Genomic DNA, 21,191 nt, shown 5'->3' on the forward strand with positions numbered 1-21,191 from the left:
CACTAGCCGGAAGTCGGCGCACCGAGTCTCCGCCCGGGGCACAGAGCCGGCCCCCGCGGCCACGCGCAGCCCTACGTAAAGCGTGGGGTTTCGCGACAGCTCAGGCTCCACCCCTCCCTTTGGCCACATGTCGCGTTGGTCTTCCCGTCGGACGCTGCGCCACCTCCTCGCGCTGCTTTACGAACCTACAGCAGCAGCGCCCCGCCTCCAGTCTCAGGCCTCAGCTCCCCGCCCCCTCCCGGTTTCGCGTCTCCGAGTCCGACGCGCCCGCTATAATCACGTGATTGCCTCATCCGGGTCCTTTGCGTTCTCTCTCCCTCTCCCAACATGGCGGCCTCAGGTGAGTGAGCGGCCGAGCGCGGCTAAAGACCGGGCTCTGAAACTACCCTCTAGGTTTAGTCCACTCCTTGCTGGAGTCGGGGAGCGGGTGGCACCGGTTCCTTTCGGCCTCGGGGGCTGCGGCAGGCGGGCGGCATGGCCGTGTTGGGTTAGCGCCTCAGGATGTTTACGGGGGGGAGACGGGAAGGTGCCCTTCCCCTCCCCCACACACCCTTTTCACCCCGTCTGCGCGAGGTTGGAGTGGGCCGTAATGGTGGGCTCTGGCTGGAATTGGAGGAGGCGGCGGCGCAGGGAGACCTGCGTGGGGAGGGGGGGAGGCGCGAGGCCTCTTGGTAGAGGAGAGCCCGGCGCCCGCGTGGAGGCGTGGAGGAAGGAAGGAGGAGGCGGTTGGCGCGCGGACGGGTGCACCCTCGCCTGGATCTCCGAGGCACGAGGCCGTTGCGGACGGGCATGGGGGGGGGGCAGGGGTGAGGGGGGGGGCAGTTAGAACGCGAGCGCGAGTCGGTGGTGGGGCGGGGGGGGGGTGGGGAGGCGGTGCGCGTGCGCGGTCGGAGAGCCGAGGGTAGTGGTGAGCCGGGGCGCCTGGAAAGCATGCGCTGCGAGCCCAGATGGGGGCGGGGGAGAAAGCGTTTACGCACCGGGGTTGCGCTCAGTTACGTCCTCGGGCTTTAGTGCTGCTTTTTTTTTTTACCCCCCCCCCCTTCGGGGAGTGTGGCCCACCCTCTCTTCCCCTTCCCACCCCCCCACCCCGTATTTCTCTCCGTGACAATGTAGGTTAGGTCTGGAGGTTGGCACTTGCTAGAGTTAGTTGGAGGTAAGAGAAACCCAGCATGGTTGGTGCCCACGTGTCAAAAAGGACAGGAGGCAGGAAGGAGCACCTAGATTTCGCCCCAGCCTTGTTCACCTACTCCTAGATGGAGCTTGTTGTTGTTTAGTAGTAGTAGGCGTAGGAGTATGTTTTTACTGAGGGCGGACCGACCGTATGTCAGGCCCAATTTTAAGTGTGAACAAGAAAAGATCCCTGTCTTGGGGAGCTTCCGTTCTAGTTGAATTCCGGTGTAGGGTTCGTTTTCTTAGACCACTAATAAAACTTTTAGAAGTGCTATTAAAATAACAGGTTGCTTGAGTGTGGCTTCAGTGGTAGAGTGCCTTTAAATTTAAAAAAAAAAACAAAAAACGTGGATTGTCTCTGCCATTTAAGTTTACCTGCATTTGTAGCCGAGTACTCCTGGGCTTTGTAACAAACATTAGTGGTTATTCTAGTTTGGGACATATAGATTGGTTTTCCGGGCATGACTGCAACCTGCATTACTGAAAATTCACTAAGAATTGGCTGTCTCTGAACGCTCATGTAACAGCCAGGAAATTTTCTTCACTATTATTACAAGGAAGCAAGGGGGTATCATTGTCTTTTGGGAAATGTTGATAGAATTGAATTACATTAGAGCATAGGTTTCATTGGGTCACTGATCAAGCACTTTTGTATATGCTGTTGTTTTAGTTCATCCTCTGAGGCAATGTAAGGAAATTTGTCAGCTGTGTACCCGCCGACAAAATTTGCTTAAGGCCATATATTGGTTGGCAGGTGGCAGAGCAGGGTCAAAATCTTGGATATTCCAGACTCTATCAACTTGGCTATATCATGGTGTCTACCTAAATTTGAGAGTCTGCCCAAAAGCTAACTATTGTGTGAAGTATGTACATGGCCTAGATTTTCTACCTTGGCAATTGAGTCTCATAACTTAATGAGAAGTCATATTTCCCTTCTCCATAACTTCTGTAAAATTTTGAGAGGTAGAAGACATCATAGCAGTCTCTGAGCTTAAGTTTTGTTTAGTGTAATGCAAACTGGTTAAGAAGATTTACTGAATGGTATCCCTTTTGTTAAATCATATTGACTGCCCCCTTGGAAATGCTCATTTCCTTTAGTTCAGTTCAGTAGATCTTAATCTTTATAGCTTTTTGTGGTATCAAAGCATGAGGTTACATTTTGGTCTGCCCTTGAAGAAATTTTTTTCCTATTTGACTTGTGTATGTGACAAGTATGAACCAGAAGTTGGAAATGGGTATTGGGTTTTCTCTCTGGAAATAGATGATTGAGTTTTATAAATTTTATAAATCTGTTCAGGACCAAGCATCTTTGCAGCAGTACCAGTTTCCAGTGTAACCTGATAATGACTTTCAGTGTCAGAAAATGTCTTGAACTTGTATTGAATGAGGGTAATTGAATCATTTCTGGGAAACTTTGTTAACTGAGCCTGGGCATTTAATTCTTTACTTGGTTGCTTTGAGTAGGTTCCCAGCGCCTGTAATCCTAGCTACTCAGGAGGCTGAGATCTGAAGGTATCAGTTAGAGGCCAGCCACTCTTATCTCAGTTAACCACGTAAAAAAAAAAACGAAGTGTGGAACTGTCACTCAAGTGATAGAGCACAAGCCTTGAGCCAAAAAGTTCAGGGATAGCACCCAAATCCTGAGTTCAAGACTGACAACAAAAAGAAAGGGATTTGGCTGGGGCATATCTGGCCCCAGATATATGTATGTAATCTTAGCACTTCAGAGACTGAAAGAGGCTCAATAGTAGGGGACTAGACAAAGCTACATAACAAATCCTGTCTCAGAAAACTCCTTCAATCTGTTTGGCTTTTTTTTTTTTTTTCATTTTAATAGTATTCTGTGTTCTGCTAACCTATACAATACAGTTGAGATAGGACCTCATTATATCATATAAAACTAATTTTAATGGCTAGGCTCTAAGCAGTATAATTTGTTTTTATAGAAACATTTGTTAATCACTTATTAGTTGTTTTTAACCAAGATTTGGTTCTTCTAGATTTTTTTTGTCTGTGCTAGCTAGAGATCTCAATTTACTACCTTGCCAGGATTATGGGCATGAGCACCAGTACTCAGAAATAGTTTTGATGTTAAAATACCAGTTACCTCTTTAGTTCCATTTGTAAAGTGGATGTAGTTTATCTGCTCACCCCTTACTAATAAGGAGTCAAGTATGTTTGATAAAAATTAACACTTTCAATGCCTTAAAACTGCAAATAATTATGTAAGATGTGCCTAGGGGTTTTTTTTTGTTGTTGGTTGGTTGGTTGGTTTGGTTTAGTTGGTTGTGGGGCTTGAACTCTGGGCCTGGGCACTGTGCTGGGCCTTGAGCTCTTCAGCTCAAGGCTAGCACTCTACCACTTGAGCTACAGTATCACTTCTAGTTTTCTTTTTTTGCGGGGGGGGGGGGTCCAATCATGGGGCCTGAACTCTGGACCTGGCCCTCAGCTCTTCAGCTCAAGGCTAGTGCTCACCACTTGAGCCACAGCGCCACTTCCGGCTTTTTTCTTTTTGCTTATGTGGTGCTGAGGAATCAAACCCAGGGCCTCATGCATGCAAAGCAAGCGCTCTACCACTGAGCCATCTTCCCAGCCCTGCACTTCTAGTTATTAGAGATAAGAGTCTTCATGGGCTTTCCTGCCCGAGCTGGCTTTGAACCACAGTCCTCAGATCCCATCCTCCTGAGTAACTAGGATTACAGGCATGTACCACCGGCGCCAGCTAACGTGATTTCTTGTTTGATTAAGATGATGTTCAGTGGTTGTTTTCATGCAGTGCTGCTTTTTGTAGTTAAATAGTTTTAGAGTCCTAGTCATGAATGAAAAGACTGCGCAAGAACTAAAGGCTCTGAGTTCAAACCCTAGTACAAGCACAAAAAAATTACTTCAAAGTTGCCATTATGTGTTGCTCACAGATTACCTGATTTCCAGTCCCACCTTATACATGATATACTATGATATATGTTACTGTGAAAGGAGGATACTTAAATTCAGGACAAGACAAAAACATATAAAAATTCAATATGCCGGGCGCTGGTGGCTCACACCTGTAATCCTAGCTACTCAGGAGGCTGATATCTGAGGATCGCGGTTCAAAGCCAGCCCAGGCAGGAGAGACCGTGAGACTCCTATCTCCAATAAAAACCACCAGAAAACCGGAAGTGGCGCTGTAGCTCAAGTGGTAGAGCGCTCGCTTTGAGCTGAAGAGCTGAGGGACAGCGCCCAGGCCCAGAGTTCAAGCCCCACGACCGACAAAAAAAAAAAAAAAATTCAATATAAGCTACGTGCCAGTGGGTCACCCCTGTAATCCTAGCTACTCGGGAGGCTGAGTTCAAAGCCAACCTGGGGCCGGGCGCTGGTGGCTCACGCCTGTAATCCTAGCTACTCAGGAGGCTGAGATCTGAGGATCGCGGTTCAAAGCCAGCCCGGGCAGGAGAGACCGTGAGACTCCTATCTCCAATAAACCACCAGAAAACCGGAAGTGGCGCTGTAGCTCAAGTGGTAGAGCGCTCTCCTTGAGCTGAAGAGCTGAGGGACAGCGCCCAGGCCCAGAGTTCAAGCCCCACGACCGACAAAAAAAAAAAGCCAACCTGGGCAGGGAAGTCCATGAGACTAACACCAGGAAACCAGAAGTGGTGCTGTGGCTCAAGTAGTAGAGTGCTAGCCTTGAGCAAAAGAAGCTCTAAGACAGTGCCTAGGCCCTGAATTCAAGCCCCAAAAAACTAGCCCCCCCAAAAAAAAGTTTAAAAAAATTCAGTAGACTACTGTTAGAATAAAGCTGTATTCTTTTTTGGGGGGGGGTCAGGTCGTGGGGCCTGAACTCTGGGCCTGGGCGCTGTCCCTCAGCTCTTCAGCTCAAGGCTAGCACTCTACCACTTGAGCCACAGCGCCACTCCCGGCTTTTTTCTTATGTGGTGCTGAGGAGTCGAACCCAGGGCCTCGAGCATGCAAGGCAAGTGCTCTATCACTGAGCCACCTTCCCAGCCCCAATAAAGCTGTATTCTAAGTAATGTCAGCTTTTTATTTGTTTGAATTCTTTTTAACTGTATTTCTTTCTTTCCTTTTTTGTTGGTCATGGGGCTTGAACTCTGGGCTTGGGCACTGTCCCTGCGCTCTTCAGCTCAAGGCAAGCGTTCTACTGCGTAATCCACAGAGCCACTTCCGGTTTTCTAGTGGTTTATTGGAGATAAGAGTCTGGCTTTGAACCTCGATTCTCCTGAGTAGCTAGGAATACAGGCGTGAGCCACCGGCACCCGGCTTAAATGTATTTCTTTTCTTTCTTGGTACTGGGGATTGACCCAGGACGTTGTACTTGCTAGGCAAGCATTTTGCCACTGAGCTACATCTCAGCCCAATGTCAGTTTTGTTGTTGTTGTTGTTTGTTTAATAATTTTTCTCTTTTTTTCAAATTTTTTTATTGTGATTAAGTGGTTACATAATTTCCCAAATTTCACAGTATTGTGGGATAGTGAAGCTTAGTTAAAGTCACAAACACATTCTAACTTTCATAGGACAAATTGTCTATCATTGTAACATTGAGTTCTATGAGCTTTGCAATACAGTTATTTCTTCCACATTGAGTGCTATGTACATTTCTTTGCTTTGCATAGCACCAGCTGTTCCCTCTTTTCCTCTTGTTCCCTCCCTCTCATCGCTGCCATTGAGTTTTAGTTCATTTTGGTCAATGTCCAGTGCAGTTGATGGGGCCTGCTGTTGTATGTTTTCCCCTGATTCCCTCTAGTTCTGTGTCATCCTCCTGGTTTCCCTCCAGTGTGTACATATATACCGTACATGTGATCAGCAGCATGGTGAATGCACACTCCAAAGTCAGTTTATTAGAATCAAATTACCAAGGTCCCAATAATAGGAAATGCCTATAATAGCAATTTTAACATTAATTTTTATAACTGTTTTCATGAATTACTCTGAAGAACTATAAGACAATATTGTCCTCATTGTATCAAGACAGAAATTGGACACCAAGAAGAGCTCATTTATGTAAACACAGGAGTGGAAATAGATTTTGTTAGTCCTTAGTATTTATTTTCTACTAAATTATGTAGTTCAATAAAGAAGACCTCTCAACATTATACTGCATTGAAGCTTGTTTTCATCCTCCAAGAGAAGTATAATTTTTAGCATTATTTGTGAGGATTCATTGCATTTTTATATACTTCTTGAAGAAACACTGTTAATAACTTTATATAACTGTTAATAGCTTTATTCAGATATAATTCATATACCATGAAGTTTACCCTTTGAAAATGTATGATTTAGCTGAACATTTTAGCATATCTGTACTCAGCAGACTAAGGCAGAATTATGAAGAAAACCAGCCATAGTGAGACCCTGTCTTTAAAAAAACAAATTACTAAGTAAATAGTGTACAACTTGATATTTGGAGTAGGGGGTCACTGCTAATGATTGAAAGGAACATGGGAGGTACATGGTAGACACTTACTTTACCATTTAGAAAAATTCAGCCATCGTCACTTAATTTGAAAACATTTCATTGCTCAAAAGGAAGCACCTGGGCTGGGAAGGTGGCTCAGTGGTAGAGCGCTTGCCTTGCATGCCTGAGGCCCTGGGTTCGATTCCTCAGCACCACATAAGCAAAAAGAAAAAAGCCGTAAGTGGCGCTGTGGCTCAAGTGGTAGAGTGCTAGCCTTGAGCTGAAGAGCTGAGGGACAGCGCCCAGGCCCCAGAGTTCAAGCCCCACGACCGGACCCAAAAAAAAAAAAAAAAAAAAAGGAAGCACCTTATCTCAGTAGTCACTTCCCCTTCTCCCCAGCCACCCTTCTATTTCTTTGTGTTTACTTATTCTGAACATTTATATGTAGTTTTATGTGCTACATAATGTTTTGTGACTAGCTGTTTTATCTCTCATCCACATTATAGAATCTCAGTGCTCCCTTTTTATTGCCAAATAATACTCCGTTCTATGAATATACCACTGTTTTGTGTATTAATCTGATCGTAGGCATTGGATTGTTCGTGCTGCTGTGAACATTTCTATGCTATGCTGGGCTTTGAGCTCAGGGCCTTTGGTTTTTGTTTTGCTCTCTTAGCTTTTTTGTGTTTTTTTTTGGGGGGGGAGGGTCGGTCATGGGTCTTGAACTCGGTCTGGGTGCTATCCCTCAGCTCTTCAGCTCAAGGTTAGGGTCCAACCACTTGAGCCACAGCACCAATCCAGGTTTACAAGTCAACTTTATTGACTGTAAGTGTCCTCTCTTTAGAAATCAAGTGATAGCTGCTAGTCTAGGTTATAATTCCCAGCATCTATTGTTTGGTGCCTTTATGCTAATGAAGTAATAATAGGAAACATTTCTGGGAATAAAAATAGAGGAAGCATATTTTATACACATTGTATCTGATAATCTTGAGGTCTCTATTTATTGCAGCCACTTTATAATGTCTGGGGACAATGAGCATTAAACAGTACTGCATAGCAGAGAATTCTGTTGAAATATGCACTCGCCCAGGTATTAGAGGAACAGAAGGCATGAAGGATTTGGATGATATCATTTCTTGGTTAATATCATAAGCAGCATGATACAAACATTTTTACTGATTTTTTTTTTTTTTTTTTTTTTTTTTTGTCAGTTGTGGGGCCTGGGCGCTGTCCATCAGCTCTTCAGTTCAAAGCTAGCGCTCTACCACTTGTCACTTCCAGCTTTTTCTGCTTGTGTGGTGCTAAGGAATTAAACCCAGGGCCTCATGCACGCAAGGCAAGCACTCTACCACTGAGCCACCTTCCCAACCCCTTAGTCTACTTTTTGTTTTGTTTTTGTTTTGTCAGTGGTGGGGCTTGAACTCTGGGCTTGGGCGCTATCCCTCAGCTCTTCAGCTCAAGGCGAGTGCTCTACCTCTTGAGCTGCAGCGCCATTTCCTATTCTACTTTTTAAAATCACCTTTTTTCTTGTATTTGAAACAGGCTCTTGCTATTTAGTGGGCAAGCCTGAAATTTTAGATCCTCAGAATTACATGTGTTTGATCTGAAAATAATTTTTAAATTATGTGATTTACTATGAAGTTTATTTTTGAATTTCAAATAAAGTGTGAAACTTCTGTTGTCAAAGTGTCAAGAGGTTGCCAGACACTGGTAGCTCATGCCTAGCTACTCAAGAGGCTGAGATATGAATATCAGGGTTCAAAACCAGTCCAGGTAGACAAATCCAAGAGACTCTTATGTACAATTAACCAGAAAAAAAATGAAAGTTAGAGATGTGGCTCAAGTGATAAAGCACCCAGCCTTAAGTGAAAATGCTAAACAAGAGGGCAGAGTCTAAAGAATAAGGATTATGAAACCCTAATGCACAAAAGTTGATTCAAGCCAAATTCAGAGCAAAGGGCAGAATAATTCCAGATTCTTTTATTTTGGTGTAAGATCATAATGCTTCAGGTTCATTTTATGTTCAGGAAACTGTGTAGCATAGCAGACTGGTCATCTTTATTTCCCAGCAGTTGAATTTGGGAGAATAGCCTTCTATTAAGCAAGTGATATCTCATGGACTTTGCTATCTGGGCTGACTTGGAACTGAGATCCTTCATTTTGGCTTCCTATTATAACTAAGATCACAAATGTGAGCCACCAGCATCTCACCTTTATTTATTTTGAGGTAGATTTTTGCTATATAGCTCAGGCTGGCTTCAAATATGTGATCCTGTCTCAGACCACAGAAGGGCCAGGATTTCAGGTTTGTGCCACTACTCCAGGTCTTTTTTGTTAATCATTTAGTGGCTACAGTTGAGTCAGTTCTAGAACTTGTCTTAGGCCCCTCTATTCTTCTAAACTAACTGTTGGTTGTACTATCTTAGAAGTTCTGAGGAAGCTGGGCAATTTGCTTATAAACCTAGCTACTCAAGGGATCTGAGAATCAGGATTTGAAGCCAGCTGTGGCAGGAAAGTCCAGGATACTCCGTCTCCAGTTAACCAGCACAATTCTAGGTTGGAGGGATGGGTCAAGTGATGGGGTACAGAGCTCAAGCTCTGGTTCTGACGCACATGAAGTTCTGAAGATAGAGTGCCAGGGTCAGCTCAATAGATTTGTTGATTGTTAAGGTTTTCTTGAACTTTCCTTTTAGTGCCAATATCTTAATATATTGTAGTAAGGTAGAGAAGAAGATATTTAGGGAATATTAATTTTTAGCTATTCAGATAACACTGAATATAACAACATTTTCCCATGGCTATGGTAATATGCAACAGGGCTTCAAGGATGGGGGTCCATGTGATATAATAAGGTGCCAATGGCTCACACCTGTAATCCTAGCTACTCAGGAGGCTGAGATCTGAGGATTGTCATTCAAAGCCAGCCCAGGCAGAAAAGTCCTTATGAAACTATATCCAATTAACCACTGGAAAACCATAGGTGGCACTGTGTCTCTAAGAGCGCTAGCCTTGAGCAAAAGAACCCAGGGACAGGACCCAGGCCCTGAGTTCAAGCACTACAGCCAACACACACACACACACACACACAAAAGGCCCTGCGTTTTAATTACTCTCCAACTGGTATCTGATAATTAACCTCCTAGTCTTAGCTTTCCTTCTCTTTAAATTGGTAACTATGATTTCTATTCCCCAGAAGTGCTTTAGAGCTAGTCACAGTGGTTCACACTTGTGATTCTAGCTGCTGGGGAGGCAGAAATTGAGAAAGATCAGCCCAGGCAAAAAATTAGTAAGTCCCTATCTCAACCAATAGCTGACATGGTGGTCCATGCCTGAAATTTGCAAAAATGCGGAAAGTAGGGCTGGGAATGTGGCTCAGTGGTAGAGTGCTTGCCTTGCATGCATAAAGCCCAGGGTTCAATTCCTCAGCACCACATAAACATAAAATGCTGGAAGTGGCACTGTGGCTCACTGTGGCTTCAGTAGTGGAGCGCTAGCCTTGAGCTGAAGAGCTGAGGGATAGCGCCCAGGCCGTGAGTTCAAGACCACAACCGGCAAAAAAAAAATGCAGAAAGTATAAATAGAATGATTGGTCCAGGGCAAAAATACCAGGCTCTATCCCCAAAACAGCAAAATAGGATAGGGTTGAGGGTAAGACTAAGGAGTAAGATCCTGAATACAAACCTCCGTAGCACATAAAAAAGGCATATATACCCCACGTGTGTGGGGCTGTTCTTACTCGGCCACCTCTTTTTATATACTTAACACTATGTGGAGAATTAAAATCTGGTGATTATTAAATGGTTACGGAGAATTTTTAAGGCGTATATAGAATATTTTATATTTCCAAGAAGCAGTGAATAGAATAACCAGTCTTAAATAGAAATAGTTAAAAATATCAAATGGACTGGGCCCTGCCCTGGTGGCTCACTTCTGTAATCCAAGCTACTCAGAAGTCTGAGATCTGAGGATCACAGTTCAAAGCCATCCCAAGGCAGGAAAGTCCGTGAGACTCTTACCCACTTAAATGTTCAGGAAGCTGTGTATAACATAGCAAAAAAAAAAAAAAAAAAAAAAGCTGGAAATGGAGCTGTGGTACAAGTGGCAGAGCACTAACCTTGAACAAAAAAGCTCGAGTCAGTACCCAGGCCCTGAGTTCAAGCCCCAGGACTGGCACCAAAAAAAAAAAAAATCAAGTGAGGCTGAGAGAATGTATATAGTAAATCAGTGGTAGAATATTTGCCTATTAAATTTCTCAACACCATCTGATTGGGTTAGATTTCCTCAATCAGTTTCCTGGAGCTTTTTTTTGTTGGTTGTGGGGCTTGAACTCTGGTCCGCTCTTCAGCTCAAGACTAGCACTCTACCACTAGAGCCGCTTTCAGTTTTCTAGTGGTTTACTGGAGATGGCTTTGAATTGTAGTCCTCAGATCTCAGCCTCCTGAGTAGCTAGGATTACAGGTGTGAGCCACCAGCACCCAGCTCTTACAAGTTACTGAGTGAGATCTTATTGTGCTGCCTGGCTGGCCTTAAATTCAACATCTTCCTGCCTCAGCCTCTACTTACTATTAGAACCTTTCTGGAATGTTATATTATGCTTTTTTATATTTATATCTGAATGGTATTAATATATGAATGTGCCAAAAATCTAATCTTTCGGTGGGCCTTTGTAAGTGTACTTACATTGTAACAACCAGATTTCTGAGTATCCATAAATAATGTTTTTCTTGTCTAAAACAGCAAAAAAGAAGAATAAGAAGGGGAAGACTATCTCCCTAACAGACTTTCTGGCTGAGGATGGGGGAACTGGTGGAGGAAGCACCTATGCCCCCAAACCGGTCAACTGGGCTGATGAAACAGACGATCTGGAAGGAGATGGTAAATTTTTCATTGCACTTAGAATTCCAGTATCAATGTAACTTCATGTACTATAATCGAGGTTTACTCTACAGTAGAAGCAGAAATAGCATTGAGGAGGGCCTCATACTGATCATGGTTCTTATATTAACAGACTTTTCTCAATAATAGGCCTCATTTTCTTCATTTGAAAAGTAAGACTATTTTAAATTCCTTATAGATCTAAAATTCTGTTTACTTCGTAAGTGATGTTACAGTATAACCTATAAGCTGTATATTGTCAGCTAAGAAACAATTAGTTCTGGAAGCTATCAGTAAGACCTTAAGGTTTAAAGAATGGCCTAGAGAAAGGAATGAGAATAGTAATCATGGTGGGAGACAGGAGGAGTCATTGGGCAAGGTCGTTGCCTTCAGGATAGCTGGGAAGGTAAGTTTTTGTCTTAATTTTTATGTCTTCCTGTTTTATTCCTCCTGGGCTGTTTTTGTATCTTGGGTGGCTATGTGTAAAAGCCAGAAGTGGTGCTGTGGCTCAAGTGGTAGAGCGCTAGCCTTGAGCTGAAGAGCTGAGGGACAGCGCCCAGGCCCAGAGTTCAGGCCCCATACCAGACCCAAAAAAAAAGAGAGAATTATTATTCTTTGGATGGAACTAAAACAGATCATGTTAAGAAGGTAAGCCAAGCTCAAAGAGACAAATGGCACATATTCTCGTGCAGAAATGAGCTCTAAATCACACTGGGATATGATCAATTATACAGTATTCTATATATTCACATACAGTGAGACTAAACTAAAAGAGGATACTCTTGAAGAGAAACACAAGTTTTTTCAGGTTTTTGTTTTGTTTTGTTTTCTTGGTCGTGGGTCTTGAACTTAGCCTGGGCACTGTACCTCAGCTCTTCAGCTCAAGGCAAGCGCTCTACTACTTGAGCCACAGCGCCACTTCTGGTTTTCTGAGTGGTTTAGTGGAGATAAGAGCCTCACAGACTTTCCTGCCCAGGCTGGCTTTGAACCATGATCCTCAGATCTCAGCATCCTGAGTAGCTAGGTTACAGGTGTGAGCCACCAACGCCTGGCTTGTCCCAGAGCATCTTTTGTTCAAAGCTAGTGCTGTACCACTTGAGCCACAGTTCCACTTCTGGTTTAGCTTTTGATGATTCTGTCTTTGCTTGTGTATGGTGTATTTCAAGTATATAACTTCAGGGAGGTTGGGAGAGGAGGGAGGGTACAGAGCTCAAGAGGAAAGAGGTAGAAAAGTGTGGCAGTAGAACTCACTGGACACTGATAAAAGTGAACTAACTGTACAACTCGTGGGTAGAGATGGGAGAGAGTGAGGGAACAAGAAGATACTGTATGAAAGGAAATGTACTCAATTCCTGACACAAGTGATTATAATCCCTCTGTACATTACCTCTGTAACAACAATAAAATAATAGAAATACTATTAAAAGTACAAAATTCTACCACCATTTTTTCTTTTAGTAAAGACTGTTGCAGCCTGAAAACAGGACATTTTTATAGGCCATACCTTTCCTTCACTGTTGATAAGTGCACATTTATGAGTTTTATTTGAAGCTAGAATTTTCCCTTTTTTTTCTTTTTTTTTTTTATTGTAAAGATACTATATAGAGGGTTACAGTTACATGAGTGAGGTAATGAGTACACTTCCTCTTGAACATTGTTACCCCCTCCATTGTTTTCCCCCTACCATCCCCTCCCTCCCTCCTTCCTTTCTTTTTAAACTGGAGTTTGAAGTCCAGAGTCTTAGGCATAGTCTCTTAGTGGTGTTGTTGTTGGTCATGGGGCTTGAACTCTGGGCCTGGGTGCTATCCCTGAGCTCTTCAGCCCAAGGCCACTGCTCTACCACTTGAGCCACAGCACCACTTTCGATTTTCTGGTGGTTAAATTGCAGTCTCGTGGACATTCCTGCCTGGGCTGGCTTTAAACTGTGATCCTCCGATCTCAGCCTCCTGAGTAGCTAGGGTTACAGGCATGAGCCACCAGCACTTGGCTTAGCTTTTTCACTCAAGAATAGCACACTGCCTCTTGAGCCATGGTGCCACTTCTAACTTTTTGATATTGGGAGATAAAGTTTCCTACTTCTGCTAGCTTTGAATGGTGATACCCAGAGCTTTCTAAATACCTAGGATAAAAGGCATGAATCACAGACACCTAGCTTTTTTTTTTTTTTTTTTTTTATTATTATTATTATCGTTCATGGAGCTTGAACTCTGGGGCCAGGGTGCCGTCCTCAGCTCTTCAGCTTAAGATGAGCACTCTACCACTTGAGCCACACTACTTCTAGACACCTGGGTTAATAGAGCTTTTGGGCTTTTTGGTCATGGGACTTGAACTCAAGACCTGGGCACTGTCCCTGAACTTTTACACTCGAGGCTAGTGCTCTACCACTTGAGCACTACTTCTGGTTTTCTGGTGTTTAATTGGAGAGGAGGATCTCATAGACTTTCCTGCCTGGGCTGGCTTCAAACCAGGATCCTCAAATCTCATTCTCCTGAGTAGGTAGGATTATATACATGAGCCACTAGTGCCCAGCAATAGAGCCTTTATTGCTAGAAATGTAGCATGTGTCCTCTTGTTTGTTTTGTATCCTGTGTGTAATAGGACAAATAGTCTTACTAGGACACTAGTAAGATTTCATCTAATAATTTTTTAAATGGTTCTTCTAGTTTCAACAGTTTGGCATAGTAATGATGATGATATGTATAAGGCACCTCCAATTGATCGTTCCATCCTACCCACTGCTCCACGGGCTGCTCGGGAACCCAATATCGACTGGAGCCGTCTTCCCAAATCGCCACCCTACACTGCTTTTCTGGGGAACCTGCCCTATGATGTAACTGAAGAGTCCATTAAGGAATTCTTTAGAGGATTAAATGTAAGTATAAGCATTTGAGGATAGGGACTAAAGAATTATGGAATATACAAGTGCTTGTAAATGAAAACAAAAAGTAAAAAAAAAATATAAGCAATACAGTGGTTCTTTTTTTTTTAATTAAATTCATATGATTCAAAATGTGTAAGAGGACCAATACTACAGTCTTCAATCTATAGCACAAAAGAATGCATTGACTATATAGTTACGTTTGTATGAATAACCAAACTTTATTTCTTTAATCCCTCAGATCAGTGCAGTTCGTTTACCACGTGAACCCAGCAACCCAGACAGGTTGAAAGGTTTTGGTTATGCAGAATTTGAGGACTTGGACTCCCTACTCAGTGCCCTGAGTCTCAATGAAGAGGTAAAGAAATTAAGGATAGAGATAAGAGTAGAAGCTTACAAGTCTGATGTTGTAAATATATGTATTTTTTTTTCAGGCTGAGTCAATAGTGATTCGAAGATTTCTGAATTCACAAAGAAAAGCCTAGGATAGTTAAAAATATTGTTTCAACATTCACTATCTAACAACACTTCAGTGAGTGGCTCTGCTAATTCAGGGACGTAGGTAGATGAAAAATTGTGGAGGAAAACTACCACATACTAGGTCTCCAATCAAATCTCACACTAATTCATTCACTGTTTTGCCTCAGTGTGGAGAGCTTTGTTCATTCAAAATAATCTGACTTGATAAAGGCAAATAGAAAAATCATGTTAGCCAGTTTAATACTCTATCACTTGAGCCACTCCCCCAGCCGTTGCCTTAGTATTTAAGGGTATTGTCTTAGGTGTGTGTTTGCCTAGCATATCCAGTTTCCAGTACCACCAGAAAAGCATTATCTAGTTAATTTTCAAAGCACTATAATAGTATGGGTTTTTTTTTTTAAGATGTTGGAGGTATGTGGGCTTTTTTGGGGGGCAGGGGGGGGAAGGGTCCGGTCGTGGGGCTTGAACTCTGGGCCTGGGAGCTGTCCCTCAGCTCTTCAGCTCAAGGCTAACTCTCTACCACTTGAGCCACAGCACCACTTCCGGCTTTTTTCTTTTTGCTTATGTGGTGCTGAGGAATCAAACCCAGAGCCTCAGGCATACAAGGCAAGCGCTCTACCACTGAGCCACCTTACCAGCCCCTGTGGATTTTTTTTAATCCCTGTTAGCCTAGACTTATTACAGAGTGTTTCTTCTTGGATCTGTTGTTTTTAATTGAGATCTGGGGTGGGGTTGTGAGATCACCTTATTGTATGACCCAGGTTGGGTTAGAAGTCCTGCCTCAGACTCTTGACTGCTTGATGTATCATACCTGGCTTCTTAGATTGTATGAACATTTTCCATGAAATTATTATTATTTCAAGTTTACTGTGTTGCTATTTTACCATATTGGCACTTAATACCATTTGGGTGTTTTGTTTCATTTTGTCAGTCATGGGGCTTGACGTGGGGCCTGGGAACTGTCCCAGAACTTTCTCATTCAAAGCTAGTGCTCTACCACTTTGAGCCATAGTGCCACATCTGGTTTTCCCACTAACTTGGAGTGTTTTTAACTAAAATTTTTAATTTTCTTGAACAGTAGATTCTACTAGGAAATGGGAGAGGAAAGCCTGAGGGCTGGCATTGTGGCTCAAGTAGCAGAGCACATGTATTATCATTCCAGTTACATAAGAAGCATAAATAGTAAGGTTGAGATCCAGGACAGCAAGGCTTCAATGTGAGCCCCCATTTGAGAACTGATAAAGCACAAAGAGTTAGGGACATGGCTCAAGTGGTGGAGTATACTTGCCTACTAGCGAGTTCAAGGCTCTGAGTTCAAACCTCAGTACCTCAGGGGATTGAGACAGTCTATTCTGTGATGTTTAACTTTGTAAAAAAAATAATAACTATAATAATTGACTTTCATACTCAAGGAGACCAACTTAAGCCAAGTCCCTGTGGTTCACGCCTATGATCCTAGCTACTCAGAAGGCTGAGATCTGAGCATTATAGTTAGGAGCCAGCCCAGGCAGAACAGTCCCCATGAAACTCTTAATTAATCATTCATACACTAGAAGTAGAGTTACGGTTCAAAGTGGTAAAACACTAGTCTTGAGAAAAAGAGCTCAGGGATAGCACCCAGGCCTTGAGTTCAACCCCCACAACTGACAACTTACCCCCCCCCCCAAAAAAAAAAATAAGACTAAGGCTGGGAATGTGGCTCAGTGGTAGAGTGCTTGCCTAATATGCATGAGGCCCTGGGTTCAGTTCTTCAGTACCACATAAACAGAAAAGGCCAGAAGTGGTTCTGTGGCTCAAGTGGTAGAAGCTAGCCTTGAGCAAAAGAAACTCAGGGACAGTATGCAGGCCAATAAAGACCAACTTAATTAGGGCACTAGTGGTTCACGCCTATAATCCTAGCTACTCAGAAGGATGCTGAGGTCTGAGGATTGAGGTTTGAAGCCAGCTTAGTAGGAATGTCCTTGATACTTTTTTTGCCTGTCCTCGGGCATGAACTCAGGTCCTGGGCTCTGCCTGGAGCCTCTCTGTGCTCAAGGCTAGTGCTTTACCACTGGAGCCACAGCACCACTTCTGGCTTTTTCTGAGTAGTTTATTAGAGATAAGAGTCTCTGGGCTGGGAATGTGGTTTAGTGGTAGAGTGCTTGCCTAGCATGCATGAAACCTTGAGTTCAATTCCATAATATACCACATAAACAGAAAAGGCTGGATGTGGCACTGTGGGTCACGTGGTAGAGTGCTAGCCTTGAGCAAAAAGATGCTCAAGGACAGTGCTCAGGTCCTGAGTAGGACTGGCCCAAAAACCTGGGCTGGCTTTAAACTGCAGTCCTCAGATCTCAGCCCCCTGATTAGCTGGAATTACAGGCATGAACCAATAACTCCCGGCCTCCATGAGACTTAATCTCCAATTAATCATCAGAAAACCTGAAATGGCGATGTGGCTCAAAAGTGGTAGAGCACTAACCTTGAGCAAAAGAACTCAGGGACAGTGCCTAGGCCCTGAGTTCAAGACCCAAGACCAACCCTACAAAAAGAAAAAAAAAGCAAAAAAAAAAAAAAGACCAACTAAAATTTGTCTTTATTCTGGAGCCAACAAATTGGGAGTTGATTAGATTCCTTTCCCTGGTGCTGCTGCTATGCTCAGATGTTTTAAGGTCACTTATGCTACTACTAGCATAATAGGTTAAAGATTTGTTAATGGTCCTGTGCTTTCAGTCCCTAGGTAACAGGAGAATTCGGGTAGATGTTGCTGACCAAGCACAGGATAAAGGTAAGAAAATTGATAGAAATTTCAATCTAAAAGTAGAAGCATCCTTTCCCAGAACATTTTAATATAATCGTGGATCCACCTGCATCTAGAGTTAACAAATTCTTAACCTGTTTCTTCAGCAGGATTTTGGCAGTGTTTAAGGGCACTTTGTGTTGTCAAAAAAAGAAATGCTGGAGGGCTACTAATCTCTAATAGGTGAATCCAGAGATTAATCCTACAATGACTTTAAAGAATGATCTCAATGGGTGGGGGGAGGGGGGAGGCGGGGAAGGGAAGTGAAGGGTAAACAAAGGAGGAGGCTGCAATGCTTGGTAAGAAATGTATGCATTATCCTGCCCATGTAATTGTAGCCCCTCTGTACAGTATTTTCTCAAATAAAATAAAATACAATTAAAAAAAAAAAAGAATGATCTCAAATGTTAGTAATGTCAACTTTTGAGAAGCACTGACTGATGACAATAGATTGTCAACCTAGCTGTGTTTGGGGTATTTGGACCTTTTAATGATGACTATGAGCTACAAAAGAGAAACTGGTATGAGACTTTTTTTTTTTTTAATTTTTTTTTTTTAATTTTTATTTATTTATTTATTTATTTTTGTTCAAGGGTGATGTTCTTTTTTTTTTTTTTTTGGTCCAGTTGTGGGGCCTGAACTCTGGGCCTGAGCACTGTACCTCAGCTCTTTAGCTCAAGGCTAGTGCCCTACCACTTGAGCCACAGCGCCACTTCGGCTTTTTTCTTTTTGCTTATGTGGTGCTGAGGAATCGAACCCAGGGCCTCAGGCATGCAAGGCAAGCGCTCTACCACTGAGCCACCTTCCCAGCCCTGGTATGAGACTTTTATGTACTGTATGTAAGAAACTGCAGAAAGTATTTCTGTGCCTCAAAATGGTAGAGCACTAGCTAGCCTTGAGTGCAAAGGCTCAGCAACGGCACCCAGGTCCTGAGTTCAATCCCCATAATTAACAAAAAAAGTAAAACTGCAGTCTCCATAAACTAACTTACCTTTTTTGTTTTGCTATATCTATAGACAGGGATGATCGCTCCTTTGGCCGAGATAGAAATCGAGATTCTGACAAAACAGACACTGATTGGAGAGCCCGTCCTGCTACAGACAGCTTTGATGACTACCCACCTAGAAGAGGTGATGATAGCTTTGGAGACAGTAAGTTCATTTTAATGAAGTTAATTTCTTCTGTGCTCTAGATCTATTTGGTGATAAGACAACAAGATTGCTGCAGGTGTTTGTATTAGCAATATACCTTGGGAATGCAAAACATGGGATGAGTATTCCTTTACAAACAGATCTTACTAAATTGCCCAAATTGGCCTCCAACTAGTAACAGGGAATACAGATTTGAACTGCTGCATCCAGCTTAAAAAAATTTTGGGGGGCAAGGCGTTGATCTGAGGGTCACAATTTAAAGCCAGCCTAGGCAGGAAAGTCCATGAGACTCTTACCACCAATTAACCACCAGAAAATCTGAAGTGGTGCTGTGGCTTAAAGTGGTAACACTAGCCTTGAGCAGAAGAGCTCATGGGGAGAGCACCCAGGCCTTGAATTTTATTTAATTGGAGTTTTGTTTGGTTTGGTTTGGTTTTGTTTTTAGTTTGTCAGTCCTAGGACTTAAACTCAGGGCCTGCACACTGTCCCTGAGCTGCTTTTGCTCAGGGATAGCAGTCTACCAATTGAGCCGCAGCACCACTTCGGGCTTTTTCTGTTTGTGTGGTACTAAGGAATGGAACCCAGGGCTTCAAGTGCTCTACCACTAAGCCACATTCCCAACGCTAATTGGAGTTTATTAAGTAAGTGAGTCACACCTCCAACCCTAGTTTGTAGTTGTTGATTGGTTCGGTTTTTGTTTTCAGTAGCTTGAACTCTGGGCTTGGGCACTGTCCCTCAGTTTTTATTTTTGTCAGCCCAGGAGCTTAAACTCTGGGCCTGGGCGCTTCCCTCAGCTCTTCAGCTCAAGGCAAACACTCTACCACTTGAACCACAGCACCACTGCTGGTTTTCTGGTGGTTTGTTGAAAATAAGAGTCTCATAGACTTTCTGCCTGGGCTGGCTTTGAACCACGATCCTCAGATTCTCAGCCTCCTGAGTAGCTAGGATTACAGGCATGAGTCACCCATGTCTTACTGTTGTATTATTTTGAAACAAGCACCTCATGAACTTTTCTGCCTGGGCTGACTTTGAATCGGTCTTTCAGATCTCAGCCTCAAGTAGCTAGGATTATAGGCCTGAGCCACCAGTGCCCAGCTTGGCGGAGGTGGCAGGCGGGACTTCTATAATACCTGAAGGCTTATTGACTACGGAAGAATTTGATAAATTATTTTTTCTTTAATAAAAGAGGCTTATTTACTTCTTTTTTTGGGGTGGGTCCAGTCGTGGGGCCTGAACTCTGGGCCTGGGCACTGTCCCTCAGCTCTTCAGCTCAAAGCTAGCACTCTGCCACTTGAGCCACAGTGCCACTTCCGGCTTTTTTCTTTTTGCTTATGTGGTGCTGAGGAATCGAACCCAGGGCTTCAGGCATGCAAGGCAAGTGCTCTACCACTGAACCACCTTCCCAGCCCCAGGCTTATTTACTTCTATGCATAGTTGAGTTAAAGTTCTATCACTAGGTATTTATACTAGGTATTTATTTATACTATACTATATTTATACTAGTTACTATTGTAACAAGACAGGTAAACTAGAGGATATTTAGATACAGTGAGCTGGGAATGTGGCTTAGTGGTAGAATGCCTGCCTGACATGCATAAAGCCCAGGGTTCGGTTCCTCAGTACCATATAAACAGAAAAAAAGCTGAAAGTGGTTCTGTAGCTCAAGTGGTGCTAACCTTGAGCAAAAGAAGCTTAAGTACAGTGGCCAGGCCCTGAGTTCAAGCCCCAGGACTGGCAAAAAATAAAATACAATAGTCAATATAATATGTGTAATGATGAGAATAAAAGTTAAAATCTAGTGTGTTGATAGGAAAAACTGAAATTTAAAAACAGTGCTATAAAATGTTAATACATAAATTACAAAAATAGAATAATATTGTATATGGGGTTAATGTACTACATCTGTAGCACATTACTTTTGAAAAATGTTCTCTGGGCCAGGTACTGGTGGTTCATGCCTGTAATTAACTACTATAAAAAAGCCAAAGTGAAATTGTGGCTTAAGTGGTAGTGTGCTGGCCTTGAGCAAAAGAAACTTAGGGACAGTGCCCAGACTATGAGTTCAAGCCCTAGGACCAGCACACACACAAAAAAAATTTAAACATAAGTAATGGAATCATAAACTTGTTATAAAAACATTTAAAGAAAAAAGAACTAGAAATTCACAAACTATAGTTTTGTGAAATACCTAATAAACTCTTCCCAGTCTGTTGGGAAAAGAGATAAAAGATGACAATTTTACTACTTTAATCATTACAGTATATGTGTTTATCATATAGTATCTAGTCCAGCATTTTCTTGGTTAATTGGAGACGGAATCACAGATTTTTCTGTCTAAGCTGGCTTTGTACTGCCTGCCATCCTCCAGGTTTCAACTGCCTGAGCAGCTAAAATTGAAGGTGTAAACCACTTGTATCCAGTTTCATATTCTTTCTTTTAATGCTGTGAAAGAAAAGAGGGGAAGGT

At 42.9% G+C, this 21,191-nt stretch overlaps 1 protein-coding gene across 4 annotated transcripts in view; it reads left to right on the top strand.

Annotated features, from left to right (window-relative positions):
- Positions 1–235: 235 nt before the first annotated feature.
- The window catches only part of Eif4b (eukaryotic translation initiation factor 4B), a 32,845-nt gene continuing 11,889 nt past the window's right edge, over positions 236–21,191 (top strand). For all 4 annotated transcript variants that reach the window (XM_070041678.1, XM_070041687.1, XM_070041696.1 and 1 more), the window contains exons 1-6: positions 236–340; positions 11,300–11,437; positions 14,101–14,309; positions 14,557–14,673; positions 17,508–17,562; positions 18,591–18,725. In XM_070041678.1, the coding sequence (XP_069897779.1) occupies positions 328–340; positions 11,300–11,437; positions 14,101–14,309; positions 14,557–14,673; positions 17,508–17,562; positions 18,591–18,725 (667 nt within the window). In that variant the 5' untranslated portion in view covers positions 236–327. The remainder of the gene's footprint in view (positions 341–11,299; positions 11,438–14,100; positions 14,310–14,556; positions 14,674–17,507; positions 17,563–18,590; positions 18,726–21,191) is intronic.

Source organism: Dipodomys merriami, unplaced genomic scaffold (genome assembly GCF_024711535.1).
Source record: "Dipodomys merriami isolate MVZ:Mamm:240054 unplaced genomic scaffold, mDipMer1.0.p SCAF_10, whole genome shotgun sequence".
In the NCBI taxonomy this organism is placed as follows: Eukaryota; Metazoa; Chordata; class Mammalia; order Rodentia; family Heteromyidae; genus Dipodomys; species Dipodomys merriami.